This window comes from Saccostrea cucullata, unplaced genomic scaffold (assembly GCF_032062105.1).
Source record: "Saccostrea cucullata isolate Sc308-1 unplaced genomic scaffold, CSIRO_AGI_Scuc_v1 ctg202, whole genome shotgun sequence".
Lineage (NCBI taxonomy): Eukaryota > Metazoa > Mollusca > Bivalvia > Ostreida > Ostreidae > Saccostrea > Saccostrea cuccullata.
Genome location: NW_026927292.1, coordinates 226,858 through 252,113, shown reverse-complemented (window position 1 = coordinate 252,113; position 25,256 = coordinate 226,858). Strand labels below are relative to the sequence as shown.

Genomic DNA, 25,256 nt, shown 5'->3' with positions numbered 1-25,256 from the left:
TGCTTAATTGAAGTTTTATCTTAACACAGCTTGCGCAGAAGGAAGATATGGCAGTAAATGCTTAGAACGATGCAATGTACGATGTAAAGACGGAAAATGTCATCATGTAACTGGAGATTGCCTTCATTGTCCCAAAGGCTTTTATGGAACTGGCTGTTCTAGTCCTTGTCCAGTTAATTGTTTCGATAAAGAATGTTATTTAAAAGATGGACTTTGTTTCAGTTGCTTACCAGGTTACAGAGGTGGGAAATGCGATAAAGGTAAAGCTACTGTGATTACCACAGAGAAAGAATTAGTAAATGATTAGTTTTTAATTCAATTCAATGAACATAACCTAAAAAACTTGTAAATAAACATAATGTTCAGAAAAAAAGTTTGTCATTTGTAATATCAGATTTTCACGAACAGTTAGATTAATAAATAAATGTTAGAGACAAGGAATACTTGAATTATAAAAAAGAAATCATGAAAAATTGCCAGGTCGTCGAAATAATAATAACGAAATTAATTGAAAATCAGCCTTCATAAATATTTATAGTATGCATATGACATTTTGATTACTGTGTGGCCTTTAAGAACGATAGTAATGTCTATACGTCTGCTGATCTATATTAAGGAGTAAATTTGTAATAATCATGATTGTAATCATACTTCCTACATTTCCAATAAAATTAAACTTTTATTATTAATGTATTTGACGTTAAGATTTCAATTAGAATGTAATGTTTTAGTTTCTGGAAAAGTCTTGAAAGATGGAGTATAAATCTAGCATTAAGTGATTTTGAAATAAATATGGTATATCTTTTAATCTTGTGAAGAAGGGCAATACGGTGAAGAATGTAGGAAGAATTGCAGCAAGCTTTGTCAAAATGGTAAATGTAACCACGTCACAGGAGATTGTGATGAATGTCCGCCAGGGTTCTTTGGATCCAGCTGCAAACAACGTAAGTTACATGCATGCTCAGCTATGTTAAGGACCGATATGGAAAATGTGACCTGAGCACCCTTTTAATATGCATTAATACTTTTAAAAAATGTAACAAAGCAACTGAATACCTAGAGAAAATGTAATATAGCTATCCATAATGGATAGGACTTAGTCGTAGTAATTAACAATTATATCGCATGTTTCAGCTGTTTGTCACATGACTTGTATAAAAATATAATTGTTACATGTAAGCTGAATGTAGGAAATGACGATAGGGCAAGGGCATACGCTCATTTTTCAAGGGAAAAAAAGATACACATCAAAAGATGTTTATTTCCTCTACCCAAAAGGTGCTGGTACCTAGTCTGTGCTTTATGCGAAGCACTTTTAAGATTTTGCCGAAAATGTTTACAAAAGCTAAAAATTTCCCTTTGCCTAAACTCTGTTATCAATAAAAATAATTTCATGCAGACTAGGATCAGCTCCCAGCATTTTTCAAAATATACACACAGTTCACTGCTGCTCATTTGGTAGAGCGCTCGCTCCGTGATCCGGAGGTCGGGAGTTCGTATCTGGGTCGCGACTGATCTAAGTCGATAAAAAATGTGTTGCAACTGTTCCTTCGCCATGCGCTCGGCACTTTGAGGTGAAAGTTGTGTGTCCTTCGGATGAGACCTTAAAAACCGTGGCCTCGTGTCAGCGGCAGGCGTTGGCACGATTAAGATAGCCCTCACTGCTCAATGGCCCTAAGTGCCGAGTAAAGGTCAAAATTTGAAGTCCTTCCCTGGCATACGGTGACGTCTCCATTGGAGTGAAAAACTCTCGAGAGGTACAGTAAACAATATACAATTATTCAATCAAAATATAAGCTAGTTTAGCAATACGTATTTCATATTTCAGCTCAAACAAAATAGTGTATGCCCTTGCACTTTTGATGTAAATCACGAATACGCTTATCGTTTTATCGATATTCTATACATTCCTTGTCCCTGTGTGGCTCCAGTGATAGTAGATAAATTAATATTTTATACAAATTGTACTTAATGAATTATTTTCTTTTAGTTTTAATAATTAGGTTAAAAAGCGATGATATCATATTTATTGAAGCATTCTTGTAATTTTTAAACCAGCGAATTTAGTCCTCTGGATCACCTGTGCTGTGTATTTTCAAGGCTGATGACGTCATATTTGACGAGAAACTTTCTTCTATTACTTGACTGTATTGCTATCAAGTATTGCAATTGTACAAGATTTTATAGATAATTGATAAAATAAATAAATTCAAGTTGTTATTTACCGTTTTCACGTCGTTTATTAATTTTTGTGGGTAGTTTAATTTTCATGACGCCACAATTAAACTTTTAATACGGTGCATTAGAAATTTGAACTATGACCTTCCTTAACATAGCTGAGTGTGAAGAAAATTATTTCGTTGTTATAAGAATAATTGTTTGTCAAATATTCTCTCTCTTGTATAAACTTTTTCCCTCTCTAAAAAGCAAATTAAACAGTTCAAAATCGATCATATTTTATTGAAGTTGGGGTTATCTGCCCTTAGGTGTAAATTTAAATGAAATGAATTAAAGTTTTGAAAAAAAAAATGTTGTCAATTTAAACATTCTTAAAATTTCAACACAAATTAATTGATCACCTTATTTGCAAGTCATTCATCCATTTTTTGATATCGAAATTCCACGTGCTGTAGATCACTTTAATGACACTTTAAATGAAACCTTAAACTGATTAACTGATTTATAATACTTTTCTTTGCTTCTCTAGATTGTATCAAAGGGAAATTCGGGAAAGGCTGTCTATCGACCTGTTCAAAATTTTGTCGAGATAGAATTTGTAATTATGCAAGCGGGGAATGCTTTGCTTGTCAAGATGGATACACTGGTTCTTTCTGTTCAGAAAGTAAGCTTTTGGTATTATCAAAACGTATTAAAATTATTTCGATATGATTGCACCTGTAATATTTGAACCTAACGACTCAGAGTCAAATCATTGAAATACAGAGCACATCATGAATTTTGTTTTTACTTTTACATGTATCCTATCGTTACATTATAATTTACATGTTATAATCATCGTTTGAAACAGATTGCAGAGCGGGTTGGTACGGTAGAAACTGCTCAGAAAGATGCAATGAACGTTGCATGAAAGAAAAGTGTCATCATGTTACAGGGGAGTGTGTTGAATGTCAAACTGGTTTCTATGGAACTGGCTGTGCCTTTATGTGTCCTGTCAACTGCCTAAACAATCTTTGTAAGATGAAGGATGGGGTGTGTTTGAATTGCAAGCCAGGTTACACAGGACAGAAATGTCTAAAAAGTATATTTTTATCATTAAAACATGTTTAAGGACGGATGATACAAACAATTTTTTTTTCTTTTGAGGAGACTAAATATCATTTCTCAAGTTTAGAAAAGTGTCAGATTCTTAGAGGTTTTTTCTCCAAAAAAAATGGAAAATGAAATAGACTTGGAAAATATTAGTAATATTTCAATAAAATTACAGATATGGATATAGCACACTCAGTAACTATTTACAGATGAAAATAATTTTTAGAATATGTTATATTGGTGCTAAAAATGTAATATGATCCTAAGAAAAGTATACCAAGCCAGGTTAATTTCATCAGAAAAAGCAAGATAATAAATATTAGCCTATATCATATTGATGAATATTTGTAATTTTGTTTTTCTTCCTAAAAATCACCTGGTTTGGTATATTTTTCTAAGGTTTACTTTGTACGTTTAGCACCAAGATAACATATTCTGAAATTTGTTTTCACTTGCAATCCTTTACTTAGTGTGATTTGTCTATTTTTGGTTTTTTTTTTATTGAAATATTATTAATATTTTCCAGTTCATAGGGCAGAAAATTCTAAGACTTATCAACTTTTCTAAACTTGTGACATGTTACTAAGTCTCTTCCAAAGAAAACGATTGTTTGTATCATCTGTCCTTATGTTCTAATTGTGTTGCTAATTCGGGAATTTATTGGTTTAATTTTGAAAAAGTAATAGTTAAAACTTAAGGTAGGATACTTCTCTGGTTTCTGACTAGATGAAACATTCAAAGTGTATTTGCTTATATGTCTTATATATTTAGGTGTAAGGGGTTTTAAAAGACCATATTTTTTTTCCTCATCACAATTGTACAACGTAGAAAATAGAAATGCTAAACTGCGTTTGAAAGCTAGCAGGGACTTGATTATTGTCGGAATGGCGTAATGGTGGCGTATGAATATATATTCGTTTCTGCCTCTCCAAATAAGAAGAGAACAATAAATTTAGTTATAATTTATATTCAATTAAAGACTTTAAGAAATTTTCAAATGTAGGTTAAATAAATAATAAGGGACTAAACTATCAAAATATATCAAGTAAATATTTATCAAATAAATATGATTTTTCAAACAACCTAAAGTTATTTTAGCTTTAAAACCCTTCCAATCAAAGTATAGATTTGGGCCAAAAATCCACGAGAAGATTTTTTAACGTATAAAAAGAAAGCAAATTTCATAAAGATACTGTGCTTTTATTCAAATTCAATTCCTAATTGACATTTTTAATAATTATCTAGTTTTTTTAAACCAATATTTAAAGGAAAAATAAACAAATCATTACTTGAAGGAATTAGTCATATAATTTCACAGATAAATAGTGTCAAAAAAGAATAATTTGAATATTTTCATAAGGTTTGCCATATCCTTACATGATTGATTGCATGTTGGTTAATGTCCCTCTTGAGAATTTTTCACTCATTTGGAGATACCACCACTTGGCGGTGGACAGCTACAAATATCCTATGCTCGGCACTCAGGCCTTTTTTTTGAGGGATCCTTTTCTTGCCAGCACCTACTACGACACCCAAAGATATTTATTTTGCAATTAAGCAAATTGATATCGCATAAAAGCATCGTCTTTTATTCATATCATAACCAAAAAGATTTAATAATATCAATCCCCCTGATGGATCATATAATTGTCACTTCAGAGTGCGAAGACGGATGGTACGGCCACGAATGCACTGAAAAATGCAGTCACCGGTGTCAAGATGGGAAATGTAACCATATTACGGGAGAATGCAATGAATGTCCATCTGGCTTTTATGGATTCACTTGCAGTATAGGTATGCAGAATCAAAATTAGCAAATTTATACTGCCATGCTACATGTACATATTTCATTGCATATGAGTATGTTTTTCTTAATTATATTATGATCCCATTTAGAATATGTTCTTTTGGTTTGTTAATTTTAATCAGGTACTAGTATAGAGAATATTTCTCTCAATGACGATACGTAAAATTGCGAGTACCTCGCAGTTATCTAACTTACTTTTGCTCTTTTGCGGTGGAGTCGGGAAAGCTCTATATCTCGCGAGATAACTGGGCCACGTGGTATTGTTAACAGTAGTGACAATCGAATCATTCGAACAATTTTATGTTTAAGCACAATGCATTTCCAAGAATTGAACTCCAAATAGTAGATTGCCATTTAAGGAAAGGCTTTAATATTTTATCAGCTTTAAAATGTGACGATTTTCAATGAAAATGTAACGAGTAGAGCCCTCTTAGTTAAAATATCGTTAAAAATGAAACATTTTAGGATTAGCTCCTCTCAAAAATACTTAGGCTGGTTCAGCGAATGTTTAACAAGGTATTCCACCAGGATTTTTTACTTATCTGTCCTTATAAATTCTACAATGATCGATCTTGCATTGTATTCAATAGCACATTTGTTTCCATCCAACAGACGTTTCCTACCTCCCAAAGAGTTCCGCTATGTTAATTAACTGCGCTATAAAGTATTTATTTAAGCTCTCTGATATGTGATGAATTTAACTTTTCTATCTTCAACTTCCCTTACTTATGAAGCAATATACCTTTATCACCTACATACGGCGTTTACATATCTCAGTTGATAAGATACGCAACAGCATGTTCTACATATGACCATTTTCTACAACAAGGTAAATTATTTACAAACAAGTTGATGAAACTAGAATTTTAGCAGGCTTGTTTAAAATCACCATTTCGTGAGTTCTATGGTCGATACAATGACCTTGTCAGGAAGTACCATTGATATCAATGAATCAAATGCTGACTGGCTTTTTCATACTAAATGTTATTCCATAATTGATACACTGAATTGATGACGGATTTACCTGTTAATTCCTGATCATGACAAGGAGCACAAGGCGGGTGTGACTGGTCGGCAGGGGATGCTGACTCCCCCATGGCACCTGATCCCGACTATTAATTTTGAAGGTCGGTACTTGCCCTGCTTTTATTTTGTATTGTTGTTTGAACTTTTGATCTTGAATAGTGTTCGTTATCTCCATATATGATTCTTTACTAATTAACAAGTCAAAAAAGACTAATGTTTTTGCATACAGTCATACAAATGCTCCGTATAAAGCACACAATAATATGTTTTCCTTCATGACTGTGACCTCACTATGTGACGTCAATATACAAATGACTTGTGGAAAATAAAAGAAAAAAAACAAAAACAAAAACAAAAAAAACAAAAAAAAAAAAAACAAAAAAAACAAACGTGAACACAGTCTTACTTGAGCAACGATCAGGTGTTAATGTACAAATTATAACTTCCTTTCCAGTAACATCTTAATAAAATTATACAAGTTTTGTCGACAAATGGCTTTCCAGAAGTTCCATCATTAATTTGATTAAATATGACATTTTTCTGTTGCTCCGTGAAAGCATGCCTGGGAACAGGCGTGTCCTTAGTTGAGCGAATTTTATGAAATATCACCAAGTAACAGATAGAAAACAAGATGTGTTTGTGAAACACTGATGCCCCCGTATGGCAACATAGCAAAGATTAAGCTTTTCTTAAATGCAAATTTAACTAAATAGTACCAAAAGTAGGGTATTCTCACTGGAAAACAATTGTGAAATTTAAAAGTAACCAAATGTTAAAGTTTTTTTTAAACAAGTACAAAAATCTCCAAGGTCAAGGTCAAAAGGTCAATGTAATTAGTATCAAATGAAATGTCTTGCCACATAGAATACTTATGTTGAGCATGAAAGCCCTAGTCCTAACCATTCAGAAGTTATGGCCAACGTTCATTTTTTTTTAAAAGTAGGTCAAACTCCAAGGTCAAGGTCAACGTTCTTGTTATCAAATGTAAGGTCTTGTCATAAGAATCAAATGTGTAAAGTATGAAAGCACTAGCCCTAACTCTTTAAAAGTTATGGTCAAGGTTTGCTTTCTTAAAGTAGGTCAATCTCAAAGGTCAAGGTCAAGTTCTTGGTAACCAACGAAGGGTCTTCTCACAAGGATTACATATATGAAGTATGAAAGCTCTATTACTTACAGTTCAAAAGTTATGGCAAAGGTTAAAGTTTTTTCACAAGTACGGAAATCTACAAGGTCAAGGTCAAAGGGTCAAGGTTGTTGGTATCCAATGAAAGGTCTTTCAACAAACATTACATATGTGAAGTATAAATGTCCTGGTATCTACTGTTCAAAAGATATGGCCAAAGTAAAAGTTTAAAATTTTCATGTAAAAGTGGGTCAAACTCCAAGGTCAAGGTCAAAAGGTCAAATTTGGTGGTACCCAAAGAAAGGTCTTGTCACAAGGAATATACATATGAAATATGAAAGTCATAGCTCCACCAAATCAAAAGTTATGGACAAGGTTAAAGTTTATGCGGACAAACAGAGAGACAGAGAGAAAGACGGACACGACAAAAACTATATACCCCCGAAACTTCGTTACGGGGGCATAAAAAGAGTTGAATATCTTAATAAGTACTGTACTATCACGTATTTTAAATGGGTAAAATTTTCGAGGATGAAGAAAGGAATATTAGTTTGTGGGATCTGATCATGACTGCGAAAATAGAAAAGTATTGAATAAAAATTCATACGAATTTACTCATTTTTAGGTGGTAATGAATTCGAGGGTCTCTCCATATTTAAAAAAAAACAAAATTAATCCTCCTTCCGAAAATTAGTAGATTCACAAACAATAATTCTTAAATATCTAAAATATTGTTTATTTTATACTTTAAAAATATTAGATATGATTCAAAACACGCCAATTTTTTTTTTTATCCAAACTAGATAAACACGTTCCTACGCTCTCTCTTGGAAATGATATCCTCATCCACCCATCTTATTGCCATGATTGGGATATTTCTGACAAATGGACATTTTTGTTATAAAAATAACTTTCAATTTAAGAAATATTAAATTAGTTCGGGAACTTTCTGATCACTCTTCGTATGTAAATTCAGCTATTCATAATCTGCATATTGCGGTTTAAATTGTAAGAGTATATCAACTTTACAGTTTGTTCTATTTTGTTTATAATTAATGCTTTGTTAATTGAATTGTTACTTATAATCTAAAGATTTTTTTCTTCCTAAAACCACAATTTTTGTCTATAACCACTAAGTACCTACAATGTTTGATCCCTTTTTTGGGTCGTGAAATGGGTTGTCCTAGCGCATTCCGATTGTTTTTCCCCATCGTTTGAAATCGAACTTCTTTTCATTCGAATATATCTTTCAACATCTTGCATGTTATCACTAATAGAAAATGATATTTAAGTGTACGACTTAGAGTAAAACACATGTAATATGAAATTTTGCGTGAACTTATATAATTCAATCGATGTTAAAAAATTAATTATGAATACTAAATGCTTATTATTTTCTAATAAAATCAAGGTTAGAAATAAAAATAATTGATATAATTGTAAAAAAAAAAATATTTAATATTTTGGAATTTTTTTTTACGAAAACACAAGATATTCTTTAATATCGAAATGGTAATATTTTTTACATGAAAGGATGTATGAGAGGAAAATACGGAAAGGCATGTGCTTTCAATTGTCCAGCGTTTTGTCGGGATAATGTGTGTAATCCTGCCAATGGTGAATGTTATACCTGCCAAGATGGATACAGTGGTGTGTATTGCACAGAAAGTAAGTGTTCTTAATATTTTTCAACATGTTTCAAGTAACAAGTATGTTTCCCTCGGAGGCCCCTACTTTAATATTATGGACAGTGAAAATGACTAAAACAGTCATGTGCGGTGAAAATGTTTAAAAGTATACATAAGTGTGCATTTTAGATGTCTTTCGTCTTCATGGAAGACCGTATTGTGATTTAACTGTTTCTTCTTCTTATTTTTCCATGTATATAATTTTGTGGACACGATTCCTCGAAGACTTCTGAGTGGATGTTTTCTAAAATTTACAGAAACAACGTGTTGTAATCTGAAGTTATTTTATTTAAGAGATTGTTTTGGAATTTCGGTCCCCATGTCATGTTACAGACTATTTCCTGAATTTAGAATGACATTTTGTCAACGTATAATCTCATGAACGGTAAAAGATATCAAAGTGAAACTTTCAAGGATTGTAGATCGTGATAAATACTATTGAAAACGCGAATTTCCGTTCGTTGCCAGCACTTCCGGAAGTTACGAGATGCGAATTAATTTTTTTTTTGGGGTGGGGGTGGGGGTGGGGGTCAATATTTTTCAATTTTTTAATGTTAATAAAAATCTTTCTTATAATGCTTACTATGTAAATTGTTAGAATATTGAGTAATGTAAACTCAAGATATAAACATTTGGAAATCTTAAGCGGGTCCAAAATGGCGGTAGTCTCCGTAATTAGAAAATTTAGAAAATTTGGGTTTACGGAGGCAATCGAGAGTTTGTTTGAACGAAACTCACATCAGGATCAATGAGATGTGATGGAATACTTGGATTGTCACATCTTAGTTACGTTGCAATTCTGTGTCAAAATAAAGTTTTAATCAAAGGTCTTCTCAAACGTCATCTTTAATTGGCTTTGTCTTGTTCTCAAACTAAAAAAAGATAAGACTACAAATGAAATACGATATCTACAACCTTTAGTTTTGCACCACATTAAAAAAAACAGATCGCAAGTCATGGTCATAAGCAATATTTTTTTCAAGAAACAATATAGAGTTATATAGTAAGCATACAACGTGACCACTGTTTTCCCATACACACCTATGTCATATCAAACTAATAGAAAAGACAAAAAGTAGGGAAAAAATTATAATAGATTGTTAAATGGAGTTTACAGAAACATTTGTTATATAAGATCTGAAGCAAGTTATTGAACATAAATGATATCTGGTTCGTTGACCATCGAAGATCAAGGCGTGTTTTTCAGCAAAAACATTCCAACCTTTCATGAAAGTGTAACTAATCGGGATAGTCTTATGTCTACTTTGGGTATAAACAGATTTTTTTTTAAAAAGTTAAAAAAAAATCGTAGCCGTTTCTCTGCTTTGTTCTTTCTTGCCTACGATATGGAATGTGGACAATGTGTTAAATATATATTTTCTAAACCCCGAAATTTAGGCAATAAGAACGTATTTTTAAAATTTCATTGAAGCTATCACACCTACTTAATAAACCATTCCAAAGAAAACGAGCGACATTTATTTGTGACGTTTGACGAGGAGTTATGATTAGTGTCCAACGTTTCATTACTTTAAGACAGGTGTAATGTTGCAGAAGTATATACACGTAAGGTGTAATGTTGCAGACGTATATACACGTATATTAGGAGCAATGGTCACAATAAAGTTATGGTTAGCGTGTTGGATTTTTTAAGCAAGAGACCTGGATTAACCCCCCTTGTGTTAAAAATTTCTTTTATGACTTTTTCAGGTCGATTTTAAGGGTAATTTTTGCAGAATGGGGAAGGCCAGCAACGAGATAGTTCCTAGTTCGGTTAATATATATTTCTTAGCAATTGATAACATGTTAACATTAAACACGCATTTCGTTTTTGGTTTTAGTTTGCAGTGAAGGGAAATTCGGAAGAGAGTGCTTAGAAAAGTGCAGTGAACGATGCAAGGGAAATAAATGTAACTATGTCACGGGAGCATGTATTGAATGCCAAGTCGGTTTCTATGGGATTAAGTGTCTAGACCAATGTCCAAAAGATTGCCTCGACAAACTGTGCAACTCCGACGGATCATGTGTCAATTGCCCAGCTGGAAGAACTGGCAAAAAATGCGATAGAGGTAATGATCCTTTTATACTCATGATAAATAAACAAACTTGATTGATTTAAAAACGTTTTTTTTAAAGTTATGTTACGCTATTCCGTGGGTAAAGTTATAAATTCATGACGACGGGATATGGCATAAAATTGTCAATATTTTATGTGATAATTTATCCCTATTAAAAATTGAAACACGTCTTTTAACCTTTGCTTAAAGATGATAAATGTCCATAAAGATGGCTTAGAGGTTTTCTTTAAGTCACCATTAAGCACCTCTAATCTATCTTCATGTAATCATTAAACCACTATAAAGTTACCATTTAATCATCTTAAAATCCTTAATCGGTGCTTGAATTAGCCCGCTTATATACTTTCCCAAGATCTGATGAGCTAGATCTAGATCTTCTGAACCTTTGAAACAATGAATGAACATCGGAGATGATATTTGATTACAAAAACTTTTCAAAAACTAATTATATAATTATAACTTGATCAACGTAATTTCACTTCATTTTCCTGTAAGTTGACCGGTGGGCTGGTGCAGACACCTAATTAAAGTCTATTGTCTGACCAGTCGATATTCTGTTCACAATTAATCTGTAAATCTTACCCCGCTGGCCGGTGTGTGTAAATCTGGTCTGTTGTAATGTTTAATCTGATCGGCTGTACAGATAATTTAATATTAACGTTAAATAATTCGTGTTAAAATTTTAAAACATCGCGATTTGCTTTAAATTTATCCATTTAAAAAAGTGCAGAAATTGGATCAAATTTTAGTAATTTACAAACAATACACTAAGCAATATCTGTAGTCACATACTGAAGCAAAAAATAGACGTTCAAGTTAGGGATTTTTACATGGTTTCGTATTCCAAATTATAGCTGAAGGTAGGATTCTTCTCAATAATTCTACACTAATTTTAAGAATCAGAAAAGAAGATATCTTCATACGCCACCATTACGCGAAATATATAGTCCCTGCTAGATTTTATAATTAAGTTTACCATATCTATTTAAAGGAGAAAAAATGATCTTTTACATCTCTTACATCTAAATATAAAAGAAATAAAAGCAAATATACACTGAATATTTCATGTAGTCAGAAGCTATAGAAGAATCCAACCTTTAATATTTTGCTTCGTTGAAAAGAAATCAACTTGAAAAGATAGGTAGTTCTCGTTAAAAACGACAAAGACAATGACGTTTTAGAAAGTCAAGGAGCAGCAGATGACTATGTATTTTCGTCATTTACTCAGGAAAAATCCTAAATAAACTCTTAAAATGTTGGAGGAATGAAAAAAATGTCATAAGCCAGTTGTGCACGTGTGAACAAACAGTACTGGCGGTATTTGAGTGACTGAGACTCTGTAACAGAAAAAAAAAACAATCTGTGAAGAATCGGTTAAACTGAAAATCCTGAACCAAAAACTTTAAAGGTTGTGAAGACATAGCCGGTTCAAAGTTCCTGATTGTATGAAAGCAATTTAAGAGAGAAATGAAATCGAAACATAGACAAAGGAAACTATACAACGAAAATATTGTTTAAAACTAAATGACAGGTGATAGAAAAAAAAAAGTTTTAATGAGTGGGTATTCCGTGTGAAATGAATGGGGAAAAGATTTTATTTAAATTCTTGACGTTACGTTTTTGACGTGACATTTCTGTTAAGTGGTAGAGTGTTCGTTTCGTAATCGGGAGGCCTGGATTGGAATCATGCATCAAAACTCAGACGTAAACATACTTACTGACTGTTCCTTCGATAAAATTACTGATCTTTTGGATATGACCTTTAAAACGTGGATCCCGTGTCACAGTAAGCGCTTGCACGATAAATACCCCTCACTGCTCATTGGCCCTGAGTGCCGAGTAAAGGTCAAAATTTGAAACCCTTATTCGGCATACGGTGACGTCTCTATATGGGTGAAAAAAATCTCGAATGTGACGTTATACAATCAATCATGGTTACATGTACAAACAATTCTTAAAAAAGGTACTTAAACAAAGGAATTTAAGTATAGAAAAGATGAGACAAAACTATGAATTGAATATAGTTTTGTAAACCCTGGAAGCTGCTTTGAAAATGGCCAAAAGACCAAAGATATAAAATTTTCTTATTCGGGTACTAGACAAGAAACGTTCATGCCAAATTTGGTGCTGAAATTTTCATTATTTTGCTAGCTTCCTTAAGATGCAAAAGTTTTCTAATATTGATGCTGATCATGATTCATATATTTCTTTGTCCTGTAATAAAATAATTATATGCACAATCTAGAGACATGTCTTTATTTCTTAGAAGGTTTTCGTTACTGTGCTAAATACGTTTTCTTTAATTCATTTAATAGATTGTTCTGATGGAACGTACGGCGAAAATTGCTTACAAAGTTGTTTAAATTGCAAGGATAATAAATGTGAGCCTACCAATGGGGTTTGCCATGAATGCCAACAGGGTTATTGGGGACACAACTGCGGATGGCGTGAGTAGATTAAAGATTTTTTTTTGCCTTGTCAAATTTAATTTAGTCTTCAGAGTTTGATTAATTTTCAAAACACCTATGGTATCTGTGCTTTTCAAAGAGAAATGAATAAAAAATTTCAAACGTTACAGTCACCATGTTGAATACAAAAACATACATGTAATTAACACACACGAAACCATTTTTTAAAGTGAATCTGTGCTTGTTATTTAGTTATCGGTATATGTGTTCAGCAAGTCAGTTTATATTTTAAAATTGATGTACCGGTAAGCATTAGGCTTTCATTGTAACACAGAAAATAATAAAAGGAAAAATCGTGATCAAAACAATTATAAATACTATAGTACAGTGTATTATGTATTTTTTTTTTGTTATTTTGGTCTACAAGTCTGAATTAAAGTGTATTTTTGATTACGGAGAATCTCTGTGCAAGTATTTCATTTTGAAAATGAATAATAAACATAAGCATGATTATCTGGAGTCAAATAAATAATTGCATTAATGTTTTTATATTCATATTGTCCATGTTCATATTTCAGTGATTGATCAGTGCTAAAAAAAAATTATAATTATGTACTTCTTGTATAATGTCTAATAAGCAAAAGCTTCCAAGACTTATCAAAAAATATCCGAGCATTCAATATTTGTAATTAAAGTCATTCGAGTACAAACTTGTCATCGAGTAAATCTGCTTTACACATTTTCATATTCTAAGATTCATCGAGTAAATCTGCTTTACACATTTTCATATTCTAAGAGCTATTTGAAGGCTACCCCAATGCTTTCAATCCTTTATAATTAAAGAGAAAAAGCACAAAAGGTGTTAGCTCAAATATAAACACGTTGCGCACGGTGTTGGTGTCAGTTTCGGTAACGTCGAAATGACGTTATTTTATGTGAAGTTCTAGAAAATTAATTTGACGCTGCTTTTTTGGCTAACATTTTTTACGAAGAAAAAATAAAAACCCAGGCAAACTGCCACTTAAATGTATATCGTGCAATTCATTGAAAACACATGTAATTAAACTCTCAAAAGTAGTTCAATGCATCAAATTATTCTGTTATGTTATTTTTTCAATATTTGTGTTAAATTTTTATGAAATGTCAAAGGTTTGAAGGATAAGAAGTCATTAAAACCCCCTACCCCCCTAGGTTTTTAACGTTTGGGCGAGTTTAGTTTTTTTTTTTTTTTGCTTGTCAAGAAATTTCTGGGTTGGATTTTTTTTTTTGGACTGGGGTGAATTCCCCCTGGAAAAAATTCTGGATCCACACCTGGTAACTATGTTGCTGATTTACATGTAGCACTGAATTAATTTTTTTCATTCAAAGTCCCTATTCCCACCCCATCTTTAACCATCAGATAGACCCTTACAAGTCCCTTACAGTAGATCTAAATAATTCAAATAATTCAGTTTTAGAAGAGAAGAGAAATCGAACCTGAGAATCGACCCCTCCCGCACTCTCACTTTTAGTTCTCTATAAAAGAGATTTCGATGAAGTGATTTCAGTTGTATTTATTCAAAAAAAGTTCAGTTTTCTCCTCTCCAGCCCTCTTTAATAAGCGTTACACAACGTACGTGCCTAGCTCACAGATCAATGATCGAAGGTTTCCTACTTCTTTGGATACCCATGCAATACCTGCTTTATGGGATTGTATGCCCTTTCCATATTTATAAATGGAAGCGAAGAGTGTTTCAAAGAGCATTTCGAATATATGCTTTCATCATGAATTAGATTTAGATAGCTAATTTGAGGCTGATGTTGAGGAAGTTTGGTGACGGCGGGGTCAAATTTTAATCAGATTGGGGAGAATGTATAGATTGATTGATTGATTGATTGCATATTGTTTAACGTCCCTCTCGAGAAATTTTCATTCATATGGAGACGTCACCGTATGCCGGTGAAGGGCTTTAAATTTAGACCTATGCTCGGCGCTCAGGGTGAGGGTTCTTTGTCGTGCAAGCGCCTACCGTGACACATGACGTTTTTAAGGTCAAATCCGAAAGACCCGTGAATTTCACTTCTGATGCCGAGCGTTTGGCGAAGTAACAGTCGCTACCTATTTTTGTCCCCGCTTGAAAAGTGGGTGATATTAATTTGGGTTTGTCCGTCCGTCCGTCTTTCTGTCTGTCTGTAACGCTTTTCTTTCCACACGATATCTCGAAAACCCATTGAGCTTTTGCAATGAAATTTAGCATAGCAACTTCCTATGGACTAAAGAAGACCCCTATTGATTTTGAGGTCAAAAGGTCAAAAGGTCAAGGTCATAATTGAGCAAATTCTGTCTGTTATAACACTTTCGTTTCCACACGATATCTCTAGAACCATTTGAGCTATTGCAATGAAATTTTACATAACAATTCCCTGTGGCCTTAGGAAGAGCCCTATTGATTTTGAGGTCAAAAGGTCAAAGTTCAAAATCGTAAATTTATACATTCTGTCTGTGTGTAACACTATCATTTCCGGGCGATATTTCAAGAAGATTTTGAGCTGATGCAATGTAATTTTATACCAAAACTCCCTAGGACCTCTCTCACCCCTCTCAAAGTGCCCTGCCCCGTTTGTTTTATTAGTATTTATAGTATTACATGTCGCTATTTTTAGCACAGGGGCATATGGAGTTATTGCGTATAAAACATGTTCTCGGCGGACTTTATGTTCTTATTATATCTATTAGAACTGTTTAATAAAGGCTAAATAAATCAAACACCATGGATTCATCATTGTGTAAAATTTTGACAATATCGAGCATGAATATATATATATATATATATATATATATATATATATATATATATATATATATATATATATATATATATATATATGTATGTATGTGACTTTACTTCTACATATACTTAACAATCTTTAAAGCGCCTCCGTGGTCTGGTGGTATGTCTCCAGCTTCACAAGTGAGAGGTGTCGGGATCGAATCAGGGACGACCCTTTTTTTTTCTTTTATTTCTAAATGATAGTATTCAGCATGTGAAAAGAAAAATTTATGAGGTTATAAAATCACCATTACAGTGTGATAAATATTCCATATAAAAAGAATCTTCTATACACAAAATAGAGAATAAGCAATCAAATCTTTATACGCAAATTGACATACATGTATTTTATTTGCATCAGTATACATGTATACATTTAATAATTCTACAAATTCAAATTCAGTCAGGGGGATCCGACTTTTACCCTAAGCGGGGGACACGAATTCTCTGAATTAGCTAGTTACGTTTGAGGTTTGACGCGGGGCGCGCCTCCCTATCACGAACGAACGCTCTACCACAAGGCTACCGTGAACGGTAGATTGTATAGAGGCATTAGTATTTCCCTAAACAAGATTTCATTTAAATAAATGGTTACTTGGTACCATTTTGGTCGATTTAAAGGAAGGATCCAATGCTTATTACCAAATATATAAATGAAAATAATTATTTTAAATTGAAAGAAATAAGGTAATGTAGCCGATCTCGCCTTACTTTGTTTCCAAATGTCGGCAATTCCTATGTTAATTTATACACCTATTTTTTGTTTAAAACATAATATAATACGTTTCTTTTTTTCATTTCATACGATGCTACCGGGTAAATGACACAAAGAACTAATCGCAGTGCTAATCTGATACTTTATCTAAATCACAACCTCCGACAACCCCTAACCCTTATTCAATATTAGACTATTCAATGTACACTCGCCATGTCAAACAGTTTATAACAGCATCAAATAGAGTTGACATTCTTTAATGTCGGATTATTAAGATTTGAAATCATATCCTTACATAAATTTTGGTTTATGTGATTTTTTTATCGTGTCTATATATATAATTAATTCGGACTGTGAACGGTACAAGGATATATAGTTATATTTATATACTTAAACAGTATACTACAGTATACACTGCCCATGTTTTACTTTTATCTATATAAATACAACTTTCAAAACCTTAAGTTATTCTTAAAATTAATCATTATTGGTACATTTTTTTTCTTTTATCCATATCAGGCTGATCAGCAGTAAGAGTAAGTTTATTTGGGAAAAAAAATATCTTTTGACGCTTTAGGTTATATTGCGTTTTATGCAATGAACGTATTAACGTAATAACGTCAAAACGCCAATTTTTACATTGTATGTGTGTGACATTTATGTTAACATTTATATTTTGTTAGGATTTTTTCATAATTCCATTGAAATTTATTTTGGAATATACTAATAACTTTTTGAAAAGATGCACATTTCATAATTTCAAATTGTCAATATGTCTATTTTTAATGACTATATATACAATATTTTTTTAAAAATGTATTAACTATACAATTGCCAACCGAAATATTTATAGTTTTCATAAAATGAATTGTTTTAAAATTATGAAAATAGAGCAAACGCAATAGTATTTTTTACCGTCTTCCTTGGAAGACGGTATTGTAAAGTTGAAGTTTTTTACAGTCTTTGGACTATGCACTTCCTCTCTTTTGTGATTGGTAGAAATTGTATGATGAGAAAATTTTCAATTATTTCATTGGTTGAAATGCTGTTCAAGGCAAGGGAGATAACTTTCTGATGATCTAATTTTCGTACGACTTAACAATTTTGCAAGATTTGCAATCTTAAAAAAATGATCAAACGAACAGCAAAATCAGCAGTAATTAATTCTTAATAACATGGTATTTTTTATAGCAATAAATGAAAAAAGTCTCTTTAATTTCATTATAAATAAAATTTGATTTTCATGGTTTGCAGGCTTTACAATTTGTTATTATTATGTCGTCCCAGACGAAGTCGGGACGACATATTGCGATTGTACGCATGTTTTTTTGTCCAAGCGTTTTCTTGGAGATGGCTGGGACAATCGTCTTGAAACTTTCCTCAAAGAAAGATCACTGGTAGTTGTGGGACCGTTTTTTCAATTTTTTTTCAAAATGGCTACCGTTGCCATGGAAACCTACAAAAAGCGACGAATTTTGTCCGCGAGTGTTCTCTCTGGTCCTTTGGACATTCTTCATGAAACTTTGTAGTTGTAATGGTTAGTATATGTAATTGTGCGATTTGCATTTAAAAATTGGAAATTGTAAAAAGTTTCCATGGAAACATGTGAAAAGTGGAAATTCTTTTACTTTGATTTTAAATCAAAGTACTGAAAGTACTGAAGGGACTGATAAGAGTTGATGGTTTTCCAAGCTTAGCTATAATGGGTTTTGTTTTAGTAATGACAAAATGTGAAAGATTTGTCCAGTCTGGGACGATATAAGCTATTGCTTGCAATGGCAAACTTTCTAGTTCTTTTTCCCTTTCTTGTTTGAAGACGGGAATGGAATCGGCCGAGGTTTGCCGAAAGCTCTCGGCCAGTCGGTCAATTCACGGAGATGACCGAGCGACAACCATGGTAGGGCTAATGCCCGTAAAAAGCTAATGTAGAAATACAAAATTCAAAAGAATTATACGGCCTGATAAGTGTAGATCAGTTTACTGTTTAAGAATGTTGCTAAAGACGGGAAGCTTTTTTAAAAAGCTCTACTTGTTAATTTTTTGACACCACATCGTGCGCAACGTAATACCCATTGTAGCAACTTACAAAACAATGATTACAAATTATAAAGAACATTATATAATTAAAAGTTACTTCACATTCAATATATTGAAAGGAACGTGTGGTGAATGAGATGAATACATTTAAAATATTTCAGACATAAAATTGTTCGATATATAAAAAAAATAAGAGATCGAGAATGCAAGGGTTGCGCATGTGCTATGGTTTGATTTACAAATCACACGGTGGAGGTCAAACAAACGCGATGTAAATCAAAATACCCATCTGAATCTTTGCATGAAAGAATGACAAACTAAATACAGACCAAATCAAGGTCATTTGTATAAAAATACACACAGATGAGTACATATACCTTCTAGAATTACCAGGGCGATTAAATTGAACTGCAATTTAAAACATAACACAACTATGGCAAACATCCAATACATTATGTGAATACTATTTTGGTCAGAATGCCCTCCTGGTTGTTTGAAAGATTGTAGGAGGGCAGATGGTGAATGTCGAGGGTGTGTTACGGGATTTTATGGCAGTCAGTGCACAGAGCCTTGTAGCAGAGATTGCAAGGATTCAAATTGTGAACAGAAAACTGGAATTTGCAAAATGTGTCACCCATACAGTACAGGTGACTTTTGCGATAAAAGTAAGCATATTTTTCTTTCAACCTACTGTAAATGCCAGATTAGAATAAAACGAAAAAAAAAATACGAACATAAAAATGATTGTTAACATCATATGATTAAATTAGATAAATTATATGCGATATAATTAAAAAAGAACAAACAATGCAAACAAAAGATACATATATTTTAAATATATATATATACAAGTCTTTTATCTTTAATGTACTGTGAATTAGCTTTTGGTCGCTTGTAAGAAACAATTACGAATGTTTGGTTACATTTAAGTGCGAATATTTTCGTCCAAATTTAATCTCAAAACTATGCATGCGTATCAAATGTTTCATTAGATTTAAAAAGTCTGTAAAACATGTTTAATACTTTTTAACTTCTTCAGAAAATATCTTACACCACTAATTGTACTATCAAATACACTGTAAATGAACGGGAAATAGAGATTTCGAAATTGTACTAAAAATCGTGATTGTCAGTAATTAATTAAATTGACAAAATCTTCAATGACATATTACCTCAGATCAGGGGGGGGGGGGGTTACAAGAAACCGTCAAAGTTTTACATTAAAATGTTTGAAAAAAAGATTAAATATTCTTCTCAAGAACAGCAAAACCATGATTTCTCATATTTATATTTTAAAGATCTTCGTTTCATGTACAGTAAAGCTCACTGTTGCTCATAATTGTATGGAAGGATCCCCAGATAGTGTAGATAATTATTTTTTTTAAATCATGACTCCTGGGATGGAGTTGGGGGTTTAGGGTAGGCCTCAATAGACGACAAAAATTTTACTTCTAAATATATAGAAAAAAATCTTTAAAAAATCTTCTTTTCTCAAGAACCGTATAACCATGCTTGGTCATATTTATATGGAAACATCCCTAGGTAGCGTAAATTCATTTACGCTCGACTTTAAGGTATAAAAAAGCTACGGTTAGTGAAAGAAATATGCAAGTATGTTAAGTTGGTGTAGATTCAAGTTGGTTCAAATAAAACCCCATTCCTTTTAGTGTAGGTTAGGATCATTCATGGATTTATTTTTTCTAATATTAAATATATTTCTGCTTTATTTTAGCCACACTGCTCAAGTGATTAATGCAATCCATGGGCCTTTTGTCGTTTAATTCATATAGCTTTCAAGAAAAACCATGTAATAGTATTTCGAAAGTGCTTTTGAATAACACTTACATGTAGTTTTGATATATGAAATATATAACCCTTTTCCAAAACACATTTTTTAAGAGTCGTTCACTGATCTTTTGAATGCTTTATCTAATCATAATTCATAATATAATAATGTGTTCATAATTACAGTGCAAATCTAATTTGAAATGGTTTAATGACCAAATACTTGCCCTCGTATGAAAGCCATTTTTGTAATAACAATGATTTTCGAATAATAAATTTAGTTAATACGGGTTGTAAGTGAATGTAGATAAAAAATCAACAAAGAATTTTTTCTAGGACACGTTAATTTCTACAGGTAAGTGTTTAGCTATCACATATCGAGTACATTGTTTTTTTCGTTTTTTTGAAGGCACCTCTGCAGATATATTCGTTACAGTTTTCATCTCAATTGTTGTCATTTTATTGGCTTTCTTCTTTGGAGGTATGTATAATTCAACATCGAACTCTTCATTGTTACTCCTTTTAGTCAACTAATGAGTTATGAGGGGTATGTATTTCTTGCAGTTGTCAACTTTTTGTAGTATATTGTGGATAGGACTAAAACACAATTATATAGCAATCTAAAGACATTGGTATGATTATTCAAATATTCAGTAAATGCATTTTCATATATATTTCCAAACCTTGATATGCCAATGAACCTGATTAAATAGTATTGCATCGCTGCTGTCTACGCAAGTCAAAAAACTTCTTTCGATGCCGATGTACGCGGCGCTGCCCTACAGTTCACAGTTATAGAGAATCAAAGTAAGATACTGTTATTTGGACATAAGTTTTCTAATAGAATCGGTTCAGTACACGTTGTAACATACATGTATAATACATTTCATTTATGAAGCACATTTTACAACAACTCTAAAAACTAATCAAACTGTTCTAAGTGAAGCAATTTTCGTATAGAAAACACAAATAAATCCACATGGACAAGAATTCATATCAATGTACTTGAAATAAGGAACAAAAGCACGAAAAACCAAAGTCAAGCAAAAGGCTTTTCATTATATCTGTATCTACGTAGATAAAATTTTCTTTTAATAAAGTAGAATATTGACAAACAGGTTAATGAAACAAGGATACCAACAGTCTCGTTTAAAGTCATAATTTCTAAGTTCTATGGTCTATACAATGACACTGTTCAGCTAAAACTATTTATCTTTGAGTCAAATGTTAACTAACATTTTTATTCCAATTCTATATAAGTCCATAATTATTTACAAAGGGAATTGACGAGAAATTTTCCTGCTTTTTTCGATGACAAGGAGCACATCACGGGTGTGATTTGTCGGCAGGTTATGCTTACTTCTCCATGACATCGGGTCATATTTCTGATGTATCAAATTTATGTGCTTATTCTGTTCCTATTTTGCATTGTTTAAATGCAATAGGCTTTTGAGCTTGAAAACTGTTCGTTATTTCTACGTGTTTTCTCAATCTTCAGAACCTTTACAAAAAAAAAAAACAAAAAAAAAACAAAAACAAAAAACAAAAACAAAAAACAAAAAACAAAAACAAAACAAAAGTTACTAAGTTACTTTCCATGCTAATATGCGTCGTATACTAGTATTAGGTAGTAAGTGTGAAGTCAATGTAACGTCACTAGCAACAGCTGTTTGCGTTCAGGTAAAAGTAGGGGGATTGTTTCATAGAAAAGCATATGTATATGCATAGGTAAATAAATTGATGCATATTTGTCACAGGGTGTCTGTCGGGTTCCCAAAATCACAGTAGACTTTTGGTAAACTGGTTTTTCTTTTCCAAAATGTACAAACGGTTTATCTAAATGGCTCATGGGCTCACTGCTAAATGGCATACATGGCATAAAATTGCATAACTGATCTAAATGGAACCTATAATATAAACCAATGTTAGATAGACATAATACATGTATATACATTGCTCATACTTGCACATTTTATTGTACAGCTACTTAAGTGTATTTTACTGCATTATGAATTACTAAGTTTCTGCATATATTTTACATTATGCCGTAAAGTAAGAGTGATATCTTGGAATTTTACCAAGAGATCAAAAAATCTATATACATTTACGTTAAGTCTTATTTGTATTAATCTATTTATTATGACTTTTGGAAGTTCATATACAATGAAGTTTAAATGTGAAAATGACAACTTTTACCATTTTAAGATTGTAGCTTTTAGTCATCTTTCATTGATGTCAATACTTATTTGCAGAATTAAGGAAACACACCACAAAAAATTTACCCATCTTCCGCATAAAAGAGTTACGCTAGATTTTTCCCACAATTTGCAGTGCTTGGTTCTTATTTTACAAAACTGGAAATCCTAGTTATTGTAAACATCATAACATGTACCATGTGCACAGAACGATGTCGGGGAAATTTACTGGCAAAATCAAATATAAGCGTTTAAGAAAGGTGTTTGAATGCAAAAAAGAAGCAGCGAGATATAAATATAATCAAAATTGACGAAAATGATAATATTTCTTCGGACCGTGGTCATACAGACTTTAGAAGAGACAAATTGTTCCTGCCCTTTTTCAATAAATCTCATTTTTCTTTGCAATTTTTTTGATCTCGTTTTAATAGTTCCAAAAGGGTACATAATTCCTTATTTTTCCAAAGGTAATACCACTGTAAAGACTCCATAAAAATATTGACATATTTTAGGATTGTTTGTAAAATTTTCACATCAATTTTCATCATGTTTTGGATATTGATACATTTGAAAGATAATAAGGAAAAAAAAGTTTGTCTTACATAAAATATTTGACCAAGGATAACGATCTGCATACCTTTATGTATACAAGTTCTTCATAAAGATGGCAGAAAATAAATTACACACTTTTAAAAAAATATTTAACTAGAAACATGCATTTTTCAAATTCCCCCAAATTTTTTGTGAATTGTTCAATTGAAACTGTAAGATGGTCGAATATTTCTTCTTTATTGAGAAGGGCTTCAGAATACATAAAGATACAATTTCTGGGGGAAAAGATTGTTTGTGTTATTATGCATTACTTCATAAATTGAAAGTCTCTATGCATCATACTTGTATCTTTGTTTTAAGGTAGCTTTTTTAAGTTCTTTCTAGTATTTCCATCTACTTTGTTAACATCTATAAGAGGATTTATCCAAAAGTTCGTGGAATTTCTTCATATCTTATTTATTCATCAATGAAAATAAATGTAAATTATAAATGAGAATATAAATACTTAATTAAAAATATATAAGATTTCAGTGATAGAACTCTATAACAGTTGCCATAGAAACTAATGATTAAAAATGCGGGGAGAGACATTTACTTTTTTATTATCATTTTTATTCTTAATACGAGCAATGAGAAAACATCGCGCTGAGTGGCATATAAAACATAAATTATGTCATTATTACGATTGCTTGACTTCTTTTGAATATTGTGTCTGAGTTTTACTGCTTTAAATGGAAAGAATGACTGAAAACGTGGCCCCCGGTAAATTGCGCAAATATAAAGTAAAGAAAATAGCCTAATGAGATTTATAAAACAATTCTTCTAGGTCTGTATCGAAACTTTGCAAAATTACAGTAATTATAAGTAAGTAAAAAATAGGGCTTATTGTAACTGGAACCGTTACAGATGTTCCCCAAACGCTCCCGAAATTTCTTTTGGTGCCTCATCCCTCTAAGCTTCATTTGATAAGGCAAATTCTATGCATCTTAGACTTTAACAACGTTTTTCCTAAGTATACCAAGTTTATAGCAAATTTTCGCATTGCACGTGAGTGCACGTGCAAACATATGCAAAATGACCATATCATTTTATCTTCACTATCAATATACTTCAATGTACCTAATATTAAGGCATCTTATCGAAAATTATTCAAAAAGACGCTAACTCAAGTGTTTTTTTCTATTTAACTCGTTGCACGTGCACGCACATCCATGCATGTGCATGCTGACCAAATCTTCCTGTAGGGGTTCATTATTTCTGTCTTTGGTCCAAAGCCCATCCTAATTGGTTGGTTAACAAAGGAGTTAAAGCCACTTAAAGCCAATCAGATTTAAGTGCACGTGCATGCGCGTGTTCTCATGACAATTTGTATATATCAAATTGTAGCATATCCTAAAGGATGACTATGTTCAAAATTTCAAAGCATTTCGTCAAAAAACAGAAAAGATATTGAGATTTTTGTTTCAAACAATCAAAGTGAAGCACACGTGCATGTGCGTGAGTTCTTGCTAATTTGACATTGTCATATTATCTACACTATCAATATATCCATATATAACTGAATTTCAAAACATTTTATTAAAAATGTAAAAGTTATAGCTTTTTTAAGTATATCTGTCATTTTACTCATTTCATGCGACTGCACGTGCAGGCGTATGCGCGCTTAATGACATTCGTTCCACACACGTACACTACACACCTATAAACCTAAAAAGGTTTTAACTTAGTTCGGTGAACAGTTTCTCTGAGAACACTTCCGGAC

The 25,256-nt window shown here is 32.2% G+C and overlaps 2 protein-coding genes across 2 annotated transcripts in view; both read left to right on the top strand.

Annotated features, from left to right (window-relative positions):
• The window catches only part of LOC134273969 (uncharacterized), a 120,235-nt gene that overhangs the window by 40,511 nt on the left and 54,468 nt on the right, over positions 1 to 25,256 (top strand). The window lies entirely within an intron of this gene.
• Positions 1 to 25,256, top strand: part of LOC134273971 (multiple epidermal growth factor-like domains protein 10) — a 55,862-nt gene that overhangs the window by 8,778 nt on the left and 21,828 nt on the right. The window contains exons 7-15 of the mRNA XM_062756198.1: positions 30 to 260; positions 810 to 944; positions 2,708 to 2,842; positions 3,029 to 3,259; positions 4,930 to 5,064; positions 8,760 to 8,894; positions 10,756 to 10,983; positions 13,308 to 13,439; positions 19,439 to 19,627. Of these exons, the coding sequence (XP_062612182.1) occupies positions 30 to 260; positions 810 to 944; positions 2,708 to 2,842; positions 3,029 to 3,259; positions 4,930 to 5,064; positions 8,760 to 8,894; positions 10,756 to 10,983; positions 13,308 to 13,439; positions 19,439 to 19,627 (1,551 nt within the window). The remainder of the gene's footprint in view (positions 1 to 29; positions 261 to 809; positions 945 to 2,707; positions 2,843 to 3,028; positions 3,260 to 4,929; positions 5,065 to 8,759; positions 8,895 to 10,755; positions 10,984 to 13,307; positions 13,440 to 19,438; positions 19,628 to 25,256) is intronic.